The following is a 15,243-nucleotide window of genomic DNA, read 5'->3' as shown; positions in this document are numbered from 1 at the left end:
TAGGAAAACTAGGTTACAAGGTGCTGGGACTGAATTAAAGGTGGCATTCCAGCAAACAGTGGGTCTCAATTGAGAGTTTATATAACTAGGTTTCCCAGTCCACACCCATGTACATGTGCAAGCTGTTACTACAGACTTCAGAGTCTTTCTACTTCCAAGGATACCCTTCCTCTTCAGCAGACATATACTCTAGGAGCCTGGTTGCTGTGGGTCTTTAGTAACTCACTTTGCCTCTTGAGTGGTGGCCTGTGCATTCCACCTTCTGGCATTGGCATGCTCTAGGACTGAGTGGATGCTCAGCCTTCTCCTCTGACTCCACAGGTGAGGTACAGCCTCCAGGGACCCCATTGGAAGATCCTGAGGGTCCACCGTTGCAGAATGGCCCAATATAGCTTCTCCACAGCTGCCAAAGGTGCCTGGAATATTATTAGACCCACAGGGTCATTAGGCTTTGCAATGTCAGGGTTTTCATCTGAAGAGTTATCCTATCCCAGATCTGGTCAGACATGACACCAAATAAGGCATGAGATCAACTATGTTTGTGAATAACAGAAGCTCAGCTAGATTTTATACCACAGGCCAGGAAAGAGAGGACCTAGTCCAAGAGATCACGGGCATGGTTAACAGGCAGTGTGTTAAAAAAAGCTATTAGAGAAAAGTAGGCTTCCTTTAGAAATTGAAAGTCTAGCCTAAATGAGAACAAGCAGGAATACAAACTTGTACAATGGAAATGAAAGCAGACAATAAGGGATGCAATAATATTTTGAGGAGCATAAGCTAATAACATCAAGGCCAACAATGAAGAATTCTTTAAATACATCAGAAGCAGGAAACTGGCTAGGGAGGCAGTTGAATCATTGGATGACAACTAAGTTAAAGGAGTAAAATTATCAAGCATATAGAAGGACAAGTCCTGCTGGAAAAGGATCACAGCATGGCTTTTGTAAAGGTATATGTCCTGTCTGACTAAACTTTTAGAGTTCTTTGGGAGTGTCAATCAACATGTGGACAGGAATGATTTATTGGACTTCCAGAAAGCCTTTGCCAAAGCCCCTCACCAAAGATTCTGATGCAAACTTAGTCATGGAATATTTTTCCAAAGTATTTTTTTATGTAAACTGCTTAGAGATATTATATTAACTGGTATACAATTATTGTAAATTAAAAAATGAAGTGATCCACATTGGGGTAGAAAAAACCCAACTTCATGTGTACACTGATGAGATCCAATCTGGCAGTACCTAACCAAGAAAGAGTTGTGACAGATGGCTCAATGAAAATGTCAACCCAGTGTGCAGCTGCTGTGAAAAAGGCAAATTCCATGTTGAGCATAATTAGAAAAGGAATTAAAAAATAAAACTGCCAATACTATGGTGCAACCACACTTAGAATATTATGTGCAGTTCTGGTCATTGCACCTCAAAAACAGTAATGCAGAGTTAGAAAAGAACAACCAAAATGATCAAGGCATTGGAGTAACTCTCCTATGAAAAAAGATTAAGATGTCAGTGACTGTTTAGCTTAGGAAAAAAGGCAAGTATGGAGGATATAATAGAGGTGTAGAAAATTAAGCATGGTGTGGAGAAAGTTCAGAGGTGCTCTGTCATAATACTAGGACCTGGGATCATCCCATGAACCTGATTGGTGGGAGGTTCAAGATAGATAAAATGAAGTACTTCTTCACACAGCACGTTGTTAAACTAGAGAATTCGCTACCACAATATGTAGTGATGGCCACCGACTTGGATGGCTTTAAAAGGGGATAGACAAAATCATGGAGGATGAGGCTGTCAGTGGCTACTAGACATGGCTGTATATTACTTCCAGTATTGAGTCTATTCAGTTATTGGGGAACCCAAGTGTGTTGCTGCTATTGCACTCATGCCCTGCTGGTAGATTTCTTATGAGCAGCTGGTTGACCACTGTGTGATTCTGCTGGACTAAATGAGCCTTTGATTCAGCACAGCTCCTGTGTTCTTAGAGATATAAAGGAATGCTTTACTTATTTATGAATTTGATATCCCACCTTTCCGTCAAAACTGGTTCTCATGGCTACTAAGCACAATAAAATGCAGATAGATGCAAAATCGTCATCATCAACTTTATTACGGTCACCAACCAGACTTTACACATACAAGAGAGTAGGGCAAAATTACATACAGATTTGAAAAGTATGCAGCAGAATCAATTCTGGAGAGACCTTATTCTCATAGCATTCAATTCCCCACCCCCCGAAAAACCTCAATTGTGTCTCTGTCCTCTGTGGCCCTGAAGCAATGAAGAAGAAGTGCATTAATTTCTAATCTGATCTCAAGTAATAATTTCTCTCTAATCTTTGTATAAAAAAAACAGAGTAAAACGTGGTTAAATCATGGTTAAACCATAACATAAAAACGAATGTATTAAAAGACATAGCCAGGAACCAATCAGATTAACTCGCTTCAACAGCAGACCACCTTACATGCAAAAGGCCTGCCTCAATATAAACATCTTTGCCTACTGGAGGTAGGACAAGACAGTGGGAGCCAACCTAGTCTCTTTTGGCAGGGAGTTCCAGAGACTGAGAGCAGCCACTGAGAAGGCCCTCACATCCCCACAAGCTTGCCTCTGATAGTAATGGGAACAAGAGAAGCACCCCCCCCCCATTTCTTAAAACTTGGGCATGCTGGGTTGATCTTCTCTCCACACACACACACGTACGTACGTGTGACTTTTAATTGGAATGATGCCACATACTTCCTATGTTATAATAACAAAAGGCAGCTGTTTTTTGAAACTTGCAAATGGAATTGTGAAATACAAGCCCTTACGTATTCTTCAAATGAAAGTCTAGGTAGAACATAAGTGTACTTGGAAATTAATACCCAGACTTGAAAGTTAATCTTTCAGTCTCCTGAATATTGAGTACCTAGAAAGCCAAACTACATATTCTGGTCACTGAAAACTAGGATTGAAACTTGTTCCAGCTGGCATTATATCAGGTTGTTTTTGCGAATCCCGCCAAATTGTTGCTTGACATTAGGGATTACAAAATAATGTAACAGATTGGTTATCTGTTTTTATGCGCTTGTTCTTTTGTAGTCAGCATGGTGACTTTTGTGCAGGTGTTAGGATGTAGAAATACTTTTGGAAGAATGCCAACTTGCTTATGCACATAATAGAATGATCACTTGTGTTTTACTGCAAATATGACTGGATAGAGGACTGTAGTCTAAGGCACTGATAACTAACTTTTCCTCTACAGTCCTAGTGCTGTGATGCAGGCTTATGAGTTATTGGTTTGTCACCAGGTGAGCTTTATGGCTGAACAGGCAGTTTGTCCCATGTTTCAGATATCCATATCCAATGTATATTGCACCATACTGGCTATTTCTCCCACATGGTCTCTGAGCAGTACCACAAAAGGAATCACAGAAATATCTACAGCTTTGGAAGAGTGAGGAGGTCTTTCACTTCTCCCTTTGAATGCCATCTTTGGGTGTTAGTTCCTCACTAATTCAATTCTTTCCTTGCTACTGTAGAGTGAGAACACTTTACTCCGTCTTCTGAGGTTGAGCAATAATCAGTTTTCTGTATGTATTTCTCATTTCTACCTTCTACCATTACTTGCTTCTGGAGCAATGATCCTCAGGTTGTCTTGTGAATAACACACAGCAGGACCTCTTTTGCTGAATCTGAAGGTTGTCTTTGCTGCCTAACATGTTTAGGTAAACCCCTCAATGCAGTGCCATGAACTATCTGCCAAAAATGTACTAAACAGGCTAGCACAAATAGGAGAATCCTGGCTTAAATCTATCTTTTTGGAGAGAGAGCTGGCAGCTATAAAAATGTCCTTCCACTAAATCTTAACTAAGTCCCTGGTGTTGGGAGGGACTCACCCAAGAGTCGCGGGGGCTTGGAGTCCACAAAATGGATGGCTCTTGTCCTTCAGGTGCCTTGGAAGAAGGCCTACAAAGGGATGCATAATGTTTAGTTAAGGGAGCAGATTTTTAAAAAGCTAGCCGTAATATGAAAGTGGCTACAAAGACTGCATGAGGCCCTAATTCAGCAGGGTTGACACCCCCAACCCCGATGGACAGCAGTGCACCAGTGAAAGTACCAAACATTTCTGTTGAGGAAATTACTAAAACAATAACTAAACACACATCAGATTTGATGGAATGTATGCCTGTGCTAAAAACAAAAAAGCCCAAATAACGATCAGTATACCTAGAATTGTTTTGGAGAGTGATACAGTGCAAGTTTTGACTTCCTTGGTTGATCATTAAAGAGGCCAAGGGAGCATTTATTCAGGATATCATTCCTCAGCCTCCTTCCTCTTATACAGAATGATCCCAATTTAAACCCTTTCCATCTGGCAACATTGCAATTCGTGCACTTTTTGGTAGTACTCGCTGTGCCTCCCTTGGTTTCAGCATACAGTTCCAACATCAGAAGACCAAGTGACATTAATCATTCCATAAAAACACATTGGACTCGACCACACATAATTTTTTGCTTTCATCGCAGGCCACTTCCACCATCAATTACCTTTTGGCAACCAACTTGCAATTTTCAGAGACAAGTAGTTCGATATTATCCGAGAATCTACATTTGTGGAGAATGGATTTGTGATTTCAAGTGTTGACCTTGACTCAAGCTGCTCCATCACCCCAATTGATAGGTATCAACCCTCTTGCAAAAGGGAATCATAGAATCTATTCTGCTTTGGACAGCCCACTAGAAAGTGGTATATAGATCTATGCAATAAATAAAGAATTTATTCTTTGTAGATGACAGCAGTTTCGGGGAGCAGCCCATTTGGACTGACAATCTCTCAACAGATTCTTACTGATATAGGGCAGGATATACATGTTTTAAATAAATAAATAAATTCATTTAGATAGAAATAGCCACGTGGGATCAGTAGCTACCATTGTCCATCTGTTGGGGAAAGATGAGCCCTTGAAGTCTTGTGACCACCAGAAACCCCAACCTTGCTCAGACTTGCATATGGAGATGGGTGTTTTCAATTAGGAGTCTTCTGGTTTGGACCATACACATCCCCAAGGGTGTTTGCAAAGTGTGTGGCTGCCCACCTCTGGGAATTTGGCCACATAATTGTTCCATACGATACTTTGGTAATTGACTCATTGCAAACTCTTTGTAAGCACAGCTATGGAGAATGATTGTTACCACAATTATCATGTTGCAGAGCCTGGAGTTCTACATCAACTGGAAAAAACACAGCACATCTTGTACATGGGCACTGTTTAGAACAGTATGAATGCCAGGTTGTGTTTACCGCAGGAATGGGCCAGTACTTCCAAATTTCTAGTGGTGGATTGTGTCTGCCACGTGGGGTGGAGTGTGGGAGCAAGAACTACCCATGGGTTTTAAATGGCCACAGCTTTTTTGGGTTACAGCTCACAGACCTTGACTGTTATAGGGCAAGGATCCAGACATCAGGCAGCCTGACTGCTGACTGATACCACCACCCACCCTGCATGCTGGAAGATTGTTGTTGGGGGTGGCAAGAATCTCATGTCTACTATAGTGTGAGAACAGGTATTGTAGGCCATTCCCATGACCAGGATGCATGTAAGGCTGGTGTGGGGCCTTTCAAGCAATGCCCCTAGTTCCTTGAGGGGGACCCTCTGTTGAGCAGGAAGCTCTTCACACGTGGAGCGGAGTTTGCTGTGAAATTGCTGTTATTAAAGGTTATAGAACAGCGAAACTGAATAGCAAACCACAAATATTGCTGTGAAGAAAGCAACAACCACATGCTTTACACACTCCAGTCGTGAATGTGGATAAAATTAATTCCCAGCCCTGTCAACTGGTGGCTAACCTTTGTCCATTACAAGGTAATGAGCACTGAACCAGTGGCAGAGAAGTAGTCAGTAGCAATGTGGAAGCCCAGAGTGAGGCCTCCTATTTTGCCCTAGGAACAAGCCCGAGGGAAAAACTTCCTCTCGTGTCTGTTCTCTGGCCCCCTCCCACCGCCCGGTGCAAATGATGGACTCCCAGGGTAAAGCGTGGCCTGTGGCCTGGAAAGATGGTGTAGTAGCCAAATATGCAGCTGGTTCTAAGGAGCAGGATCCTCTCGCTCCTTCCCAACCCAACCCACATAATGGGGAGAAAGAGAAGAGGCCAGTAAGCAGGGATTCAGGGTTTGTCAAATTTGAAGCCTGCAAATTTGACACACTCTTAGGATTGCAAAGTGCAGAATAGTGAACTCTGTTTAACTCTACATAAGTTGCCCAGCGAGCTTTTTGGCCAAGTGGGCGCTTGAACCCGGCTCGTCCGGGGTTCCAGTCCAACACCAACCACTTCACACTGTGTCCCTTTCAGTTTATGACAGATGCTGCTTGTGCCATTAGCTTCATGTTATTTGGGTAGCCTCTTTAAGGTTACAAAGTGTTGATGCAGAATATGTTCACTTGATTCACTATCTTTAAGCTTGCAGTTCCATTAGGGGTAAAACATTGCAGGTGGCCATTTTGATCTCTTTTGGGGCGGGGGGAACCCACCAGTAGCAGTAGGGTGATGAAAGAAGCAGGTGTTACAAGAGTGGGATTATAGAGAATGTTCACTCGATTCTACTTCCTCCACTGACAAAGAGCTCTTCAATCTCACATCTGTGGGACTACAGAAAGGCCAGAAAGGAGAAAAGCAGAATTGCACTTAATTGTAACAAACGTTCTTTGAGCACCCACATCCTCCTTCCCTGCTGCAAAGGCTTTCATGGATAGGATAAATATGCTTCCTTGGCGTTGAATAAACTAAGCTGGTGAGACATTAACCTTGCTCCTTGACTAACATGTTTGGCACCCAAAAAATGCTTGGCAAGGGATGAGGAGGAAGCACCCTGTCCTCCAAAAACTCTAGAAGCTTCTGTGCTAGCATGTGCACAGAACTTGCTAATGTGACTGCTCAAAGAGCCACTTGAAGAATAGCAATTGTAGGTTAAGTGCCACACTCGTACTTGGGTCAGGTGCAGCTTTTTTGCACAACATGTTCTGCATGATTCAGTCAAGCTTCAAAAACTAGTGCCGTACTGTAACTGCCAAATTGAATGCATCACGCTATTCATAGGCTTGAAAAGGAGGCCTTGCGTTCCAAACTGCATACAGTTACTTAAATACAGCGACAAAATCAGATGAAAATAACATGAGATACTACTGAAAAGATTTGTTAGTCTGAGGCAGGTGCAGAAATCAAAGGATCGCGTGCCCTGTTGCTGACCAAGAAAAAGATGAGCATATCCAACTACCCTGACAAATTCAGAGTTCAGAAAAGCACCGTGTTAATTATCCTTCCAAGTAGCCTTTGTAATTCAGTAGTGTGACAATTTGCTAGAAACAAGGTAGTTAATAAAAATATTTGGGTTGGTCAATTGACATTAGTCTAGCATGTTGCTGACCACTTGCTATTCCTTGTGGCCTGCAGTCCCATAAGGTGCCATTCCGCAGGACCTATACAGCGGCATGCCAGCAATGGCACTGCTTACGTGGTTGGCCCCTAAGTCTTCTGATCTCCGAGAGGAAGTTCCCACCCCCAGAGTGTGAAAGTGATGCCAATACATATAATTATGTGTGACTCACAGCTTGTGATGGGGAAGGGCCTACAGATTCATTCACAAACTTACCACTTCAAGCTTCCCGGATACACCAGTGTATATTTTTAGCATGGGGAGAAATGGGTGGGGGCTCCTCTCTGGCTGTGTGCTGTGCTTGGAGGCACTTAGAAGCCCAGAGTCGTGTGGGAGCACCACTCTTGCTTCCTCCAGGCTTGAGAGAATGGTTCAACTTCTCTCTGAGCTTGAGCTGGATTTTGGAGGCACTTGAAAGCCATGAGAAGTGGAGCTCACCTTGAATGCCATATTGGGCTTCATAGGCACCATGAAGCAAAATGATTTTGCTGCATCCAAAGTCTCTGATCCCTCTTTTCTTTCCCTGAGCCTAGACAGGGGCGGGGTGGGTGGGCGGCATACGCACTGACTAAACTCACATTGGGCCTAAGAGGCACTCTGACAGCACCAGAACGTCTTGCCTCTGAAGCACGGTGTGGCACTTGCGATGAGATCTCTTCTTTGCGCTGAGTTGGGGGAGAGGCAGGGTTGTGAAGACCACAGATTTTACTAGCTGACAAAATCTAGTTGTGGCGATAGAAAAAGATAACTGGTCTCTGTAAAGGAAGGGTCAATACAGACTGATGGAGTCTGTATTGTTTTAGGGAAAACAATGCGTTTTGTTTAAGGGAAAGTTCCAAATGTCTACCAGGTTGTAAAACTTGAAAATGAAAGCACGAGGAGATGATTGTGGAATCGTTTTGCATGTACATAGACAGTTTCCGAAGAAATAGGGGCTTTTCTCCGTTTTGCGCAAGAGCTGGTTATCTCTGATATTGTTGCCTGTGAGAAAACATAGCCTGGCCAGTCTCCACATATTCTGTCCAGCCTTGCTTAATGATTACAACATTCCACTTGTGCGCCTTTTGACATGCAGAAATAACAGTTTTACTCTTATGGTACTTGATAATGATAAAACAAGTGCTACTCTTATCAGAGTTAGGCCCGCAAAGTGACATTTCCCTGTGTGAGATTAGGAGGCCAAACTTTTAGAGCTCAACACAGACTTTGACTTATTTATCAGGATTGGGGAACTGTAGCTTTAAGCGACATGAGAGTGACAAGAACTTGGTTTGGAATGAAGATTTCCAGAATCTGAAGTGAGAGATAATAAGACCTTTTCCTTCCTCCTGAGTCAAGGCAGGGTTAATTCCATTCTTAAAATAACTATTACAAAGAGAGCAAATATCTTTTTGTTCTGAGCTTAGAAGTTTCAGACTGGTGGGATGAACTCATTCCAGCTCTTTTCTATGCAGACTTTTTTTAGTAAGACAAAAGATTAAACACTTATCAGTGCTTCTAGGTCCCAGTGGAACCTAATGTGCATGCACATACACACATACACTTCAACTCATTTATTCCATTTCTATAGTGCCCAATAGCCAAAGCTCTCTGGATGGTTTACAAAGATTAAAACAGTAAAAATACAACCTAATAAAATCTCTTACATACAAAAATATAAAACAATTTTACACAATAATAAAAATCCCACGAGCTGTTTAAAATCTTATCATATGTCTGTCAAATACCTAGGAGTAGGGGAAAGTCTTAATCTGGTGCTGAAAAGATGACCATGTTGGAAGCAAGTGGACTTCACTGGGGAGGGTGTTCCATAATTGAGGGGGGCACCACTGAGAATGCGCTCATTGCCATCCTTCGAACAGCTCTTGTAAGAGGGTTTCTGATGATGACTGTCACAGTACGGGTAGATTCATACTGAGAGAAGCATTCCATTACGTATTGTGATCCTGAACTAAGTAAAACTTTGTAGCTCAAAACCAGCACTTTCAATTGGGCTCAGAAATGTACAGGCAGGCAGTGCAAGCAGGCCAGAATTGGTGTTATATGTTCAGACTTTCTGGTTCCCACTGTTAATCTGGCCACTGCATTTTACAAAAACTGCAGCTTCTGGACTGTTTTCAAAGGTAACCTCACATACAGTGGATTGCAGTGTGTTGGAGGTTGTCAGAGCATAGACTATTGAAGCCAGTTTATCCCTGTCTAGATACGGATGTAGTTGGACCGCCAACTGAAGTTGGTGCAAGGCACTCTGTGTCACTGAGCCCACCTCAGTCTCAAGTGGCAATGATGATTCCAGAAGAACCCCCAAGCTATGAACCTGCTCCATGCTCCATTAGGGAAAGTGCAGTCTCATCCAGTACAGGTTGTACACCATCATAAACACCTGTGTGCACACAACAGTCTCTCTCTCTCTCTCTCTCTCTCTCTCTCTCTCACACACACACACACACACACCGATTGGAGTGTGTCTTGGGAATGGTCAGGAGCATTGCTATAGCCTCTGACTTCTATAAACCTAGTTCTCTCTCCCCCCATGCTTACTGTGTACAATTTTTAATGTAAATAATTTGCTTTTTCTAGATATGCAAGTGTAGAGTGTTGAGTCATGTTGGGCAAAATGTGTGTATTCTGGTATGAATGCCATATGCTTTCTGAATCTATTTATAGTATTCAATAATTTATAAAGGTTAAATGTAATCCAGACTGCTGTAGTGTTTAGCATTTTCCCTGCTGATATCACAGTGTAGAAGACTGGCAGGCTAGCCTTGTTGAAGGTTTAGGAGGGTTAGCTGCTTTCAAAGCGTTGGACAGCAGGGCCATGTATGGTTAAGTCCATATAAGTATCCACCTGATTGGTTAGACAGTAGAGATAAGTGCTGTGACAGGTGTTGGCGAAAGCTACACCTGTTTTCCCTGTGCATGCTGATTTAGTGGGAGTTCTAGGCACTGTATGTGGAACACACGACACTATGCCAAGTAACCCGAGAGGGAATTATATCTTAATGGTGCCTTGTGATCTTTACACAATTTGATTGTGTTACGTGAAATGTTGAGGGTACGTTGGTGCTGCTAGGAAAGAAATTAAATTAAATGTTGCTTAAATGTACCACGGCACCTAACACTTACAGTTGTCATGGGAATGCAGCTGCCTCACAACTTGATCTGATTCGTTCTTCTACCTTTTCCTCAGAAGTAAATTTACTGCAGGTGGATATATAGTTGAATACTTGTGCTTGAGTTTTAATTCTCATTGTCATATTATCTAGTGTGTTTCAAAACTTCCAAGGTGTTTAAGCAATCTGTTATTAGTAAATAGTTATTGCTAAGAAAGTACAAGCCATAATGGAATACAATCTACGTAGGCTTGCTTGAAAACCTTGAGAGTGCAACTCCTCCTTTTGGGTTGATAAAGTTCAAATGGTTTTGACAAAAGTCTCTTTCCCTGCACCTTTTGCAACAAAATGTTATGGTTATTAATTTAAAAGGTGGATGGAATGGAGATGTTCTGCACCTTTCTGGAAATTCTGGGTGCCTATTCATTACTACTCAACCAAGTGCATTTCTGGTTTGTAAACCAAACTCGCCAAATTCATAGAATGGAAAGAGAAAATGATATGAGACCAGAACATAACTGTCCCATCTTTGAAATGCTAAAAACCTGTAATTCTCTCGGAAGTCAGTTTTTAAGCATTGCTTAGAATGGTGGTTTTCAAACTTTCTAACCTCAAGAAACTCCCCCCCCCTCACTGTGGTTCTTCTTCGGAGGAACACCAGCACCTTGCAGGGAATTCTAGGAAAACTTAGGTCAGGGGTTGGCTGACTTCAGTCTTGATTGATCTTCTTTTATCTCTCAAACTAGAATGTATGTTGAAATGTGTTTAAATTGACAACATAGAAGTGTGTTCTAGGGTTCAATGTGCATATTACAGAGGATCCCTACCCCCCACTCACGTATGTTGGAGTGGAGGAAGGGCAGGTCAATAGAAGTTGTTCAAGTCTTTCTTTTCTGGCACAACCCCAACTTTCTGGTTCTTAGCTAAAAAAAAACACCCTTGCTAATCTACTTTTTTCACCTGCTCACATGCACAGTCTTCCTCACTGTGTGTGTGAGAGAGGGAGAGGGAGAGGGAGCTCTAAAAGAGTGGTTTTTGAGCTCCAACACTGCCAGAGAGGAAAGAATTAAGCAGCCTTGTTCTGTCCGTCCGTCCGTCCTTCATTCCAAAACTCAGACTAGTTTTTGCTTTAAATAAAAGCAAAGAATAACACGGAGCCCCTTGTAATGTGAATTTCAGGTCTCAGGATCTCTTAGAAGTAAAGTCTTAACACAAATTAGTTATGTGATCCTTTGTGTACCCTGCACAGTGGATTGTGGCTACCCACCCTTGTTCTAGGATACGTTCTCAAGGAACAAGTGAACCTAGAATACACACAGAACTCTTTGGGGGTTATGCATTATCCCAGGTGAAGATTGGTCAAGTTAGCCAAGCTTTCTTTCAGGAAAGCATCTGCAATTCCGTTTTCACGTCAAGGATCCTTTAAGGCTCCCAAATACTCCCAAGCCTCATAGAAACGTTTGAAAATCACTGTGATGGTTATACAGGGGGGGAAATGGTATGTGTGTTAAGAGGGCTGAAAAGTCTGTGCTCTCTTGATGCAAGTTTGCGGTTTAAAAAACAACATGGCAAGTTTAGTATTGTCTGTGTGTGAATTTTCCAATTGTATTTCAGACTTTAAGAAAGAAAGGCCTTAATGGTTGTGAGAGTCCTGATGCTGACGATTACTTTGAGCACAGTCCACTATCGGAGGACAGATTCAGCAAACTAAATGAAGATAGTGATTTTATTTTCAAGCGGGGCCCTGTAAGTACTTTTTTTACCTCCTACTTTTTATTTGTTGATTCTTTTTATTAACTTCATTATTTAGGCTCTGAACAAGAAAGAAAACAGAGGGTGCGACAGCCCGGACCCTGACACTTCATATGTGCTCACGCCACATACAGAAGAAAAATATAAAAAAATTAATGAAGAGTTTGATAATATGATGCGGAATCATAAAATCGCAGTGAGTACTGTGGTATGGCTTGTGCTTTTATTACATGCATGAGAACATTTAATGATACCTCCTTAATACTGAAAGCTACAATAAAGATAATATGGCTATTCATGATGATAAAGGAGAAGTACCCACATAAGGTGCATATATCTGAGACAGAAATCTGGTTGTAAGAAACCTATTATGTAAACTCTGTGAGTGAGGCACTTTGTGGGCTGTATATCTATATGGGAGAAGGCAACATGAAAAGTCTCTCATGCAGTGAGCTTCCTCAGAAGTTCTGCTTTCATGAAATAAGTTCCTAGTCCTCATCAGTGCCTCCAAAAACATAAATGTGTGCAGTGTCTCTTGACATAGCTGATATAAAACAAGGCATAGTGTAAACCTTTCAGGGCTGGGGAAATGCATTGTATGTAGGTTCCCTCATTTTCTCAATAAATCAGTTCTTGTCATCTTTTGTCATGTATGATCCCAGTTGTATGTTTTCGTTTCTGTGGGGAAAAAACCCAAACGCTATTATATTCTCAGAAACTGGGATTCCTTGGCACACAATTCAGATGTCTTTGAAGTCAAGTGCACACAAACTGTAACTCTGGGGGAGTTAGACAGTCTGTACCTAACGATGAATTGTTACAGTTCCCCATTGAGAAATTCTTTGAGAGGGATTGGAATCTCTTAACAGGATTCTTAACAAGATTACAAAACTAAATTCCTTGGTTTTGTTTGGAGAAACCATGACAAATTGATTCAAAATGTGTAACGTTGACAAAGTCCTAATTTGCTTTAACTTCATTCCTAGATTAGTACCCTACATACACAACGAAATTATTTCTGTTCTGGGCACCTGTGCCTGACATAGTTGCCCCAAGAAGAGACTGATTATTCTAGGCATTTAATTGGGTAGGACCAAACCAGCTATAATTTATTATTACATTTATTATTACAGTTAAAACAGTGAACATTCAAAACAAATATACAAAAATTTAAAATCAACAAAAGCATGAAAACAACAATATCCATTTAAAACAATTTTTCTAGGGTCAGTTAAAAAAATCAGCATATGTTGTTAACTGCCTGGGAGAAGAGAAAAGGCACTAAAAAGATAACTATGTTAGTGTCAGGCGAGCCTCATTGGGGAGATCATTCCATAATTGGGGGGCCACCACTGAAAAGGCTCTCTCCCTTGTTGCCTAGGTTGACCCTATGAAAAGGAGGACAGGGCTCCTATATCTTTCACAGTTGCATAGAAAAGGGAATTTCTGCAGGTGTCATTTGTATATATGGAGAACCTGGTGAAATTCCCTCTTCATCACAACAGTTAAAGGTGCAGGAGCTATACTAGAGTGACCAGATTTAAAAGAGGGCAGGGCACCTGCAGCTTTAACTGTTGTGATGAAGAGGAAATTTCACCAGGTTCCCCATATATACAAAGGACACCTGCTGAAATCTCCTTTTCAATACAACTGTTAAAGATACAGGAGCCCTGTCCTCCTTTTCATATGGTCACCCTATTGTTGCCATCCTCTGAGCTTCCCTCGGAGTAGGCACTTGGAGGAGGACCTTAGATGTTGAGCGTAGTTTACGGGTAGGTTCATTCCGGGAGAGGCATTCCGTCAGGTATTGTGATCCCAAGCCACGTAAGGCTTTCTAGGCACCAGCACCTTGAAAATTGTTATGATTGAGTTGTTTGCATGGAAATAAATTCCATTGCAGACTTTCTTGCAAGTAAATGTGTTTAGGGTTGGTGTGGAATATAGCTTTAAAGAGATGCGTCCTATGAGAGCTTATTTGCAATGGGAGAGGGTTCTCTGTCAAGCAGAACTTCCTTTTCTTCTTCGTGGTCTCTGTGCATCACACGTATGGCCTCTGCGCCTGCGCGGAGACCTAAACCGGAACCTCTACTAGCTAGGTAAAACGTTTTTGGCAGGAACCCCTCCCCCACGCTACTGCGCATGTCCTGGAGGTTCCCGCCCTTACCTCAGTTCTTCGTCGTCCGCCATTGTGCTAAGACCTAGAAATCATATGATTTTAAGGTTTTTTTAAAAAAAGGCTGTGACATATCACTGTCTTACAATATGAATTTTGAAAGGAGTGAGGTACATGAGTTGCGCTTGGTAAGGCAAAATTCTAATTCATAATGACATGTTGCTCAGATAGTGATATACAAAACTGTCACGTTATAATGAATTGTTGACCAGTTGAGCTGTGAGGAAGCTGTCGGGTCTTGTCATTTTATATAGCACCATCCAAGTAAACAACACTTGAAAAATTGTAAGAGGGCATTGCAATCCAGAAATAAACACAAAAGACACAGCAAAGGGAAATGGAGGCAGGTGTAATTAGAGGGAACGAAGTGCAGTTACACGTACTTGGTCTTGGTTACAGTAGGGTATGGGACCTTGTGGCCATATGCTTCACAGAAAATACGGTTTTGGAAGAGTGATTTGAAGAAAGAGGTGGCACAATATATACATGTACTTTTTTTTTTTTTAAACCAAAGTTGCATTCTTTCAAATGCAATCTTAAAAAAATAGGGGGAGGGTGGAACTAATTGTGCATTAATTTAATTTCCCAATTTTTTTTGTTACTTGAAATATATTTAAGAGGATAGGTTTTCAAGTGAAGACTATTATAATAGCAGCTGCTCCGGAAGCTGGAGCTAGTGCAGAATGCTGCAGCTCGGCTGTTGTCTGGAGCTGCCTCTTTCTAGCATATAACTCCTCTGCTGAGGGAACTGCACTGGCTGCCTATTTGCTACTGGGCCAGGTTGAAGGTTC

General features: G+C 41.8%; 1 protein-coding gene across 4 annotated transcripts in view; it reads left to right on the top strand.

Annotated features, from left to right (window-relative positions):
• Positions 1-15,243, top strand: part of MEF2A (myocyte enhancer factor 2A) — a 93,868-nt gene that overhangs the window by 50,772 nt on the left and 27,853 nt on the right. Inside the window, exons 4-5 of one of the 4 annotated variants that reach the window (XM_063142164.1) lie at positions 12,142-12,273; positions 12,338-12,475. In XM_063142164.1, coding sequence (XP_062998234.1) covers positions 12,142-12,273; positions 12,338-12,475 — 270 coding nt within the window. Of the gene's footprint in view, positions 1-10,489; positions 10,622-12,141; positions 12,274-12,337; positions 12,476-15,243 lie in introns of those variants that run through there. The other 3 variants (XM_063142163.1, XM_063142162.1, XM_063142161.1) reach the window with 3 other exon arrangements.

The sequence above is a fragment of the Elgaria multicarinata genome, chromosome 16 (assembly GCF_023053635.1).
Source record: "Elgaria multicarinata webbii isolate HBS135686 ecotype San Diego chromosome 16, rElgMul1.1.pri, whole genome shotgun sequence".
NCBI lineage: Eukaryota > Metazoa > Chordata > Lepidosauria > Squamata > Anguidae > Elgaria > Elgaria multicarinata.
Note: the sequence above shows the minus strand (reverse complement) of the source record. Positions and strands in the feature narration are given on the sequence as shown.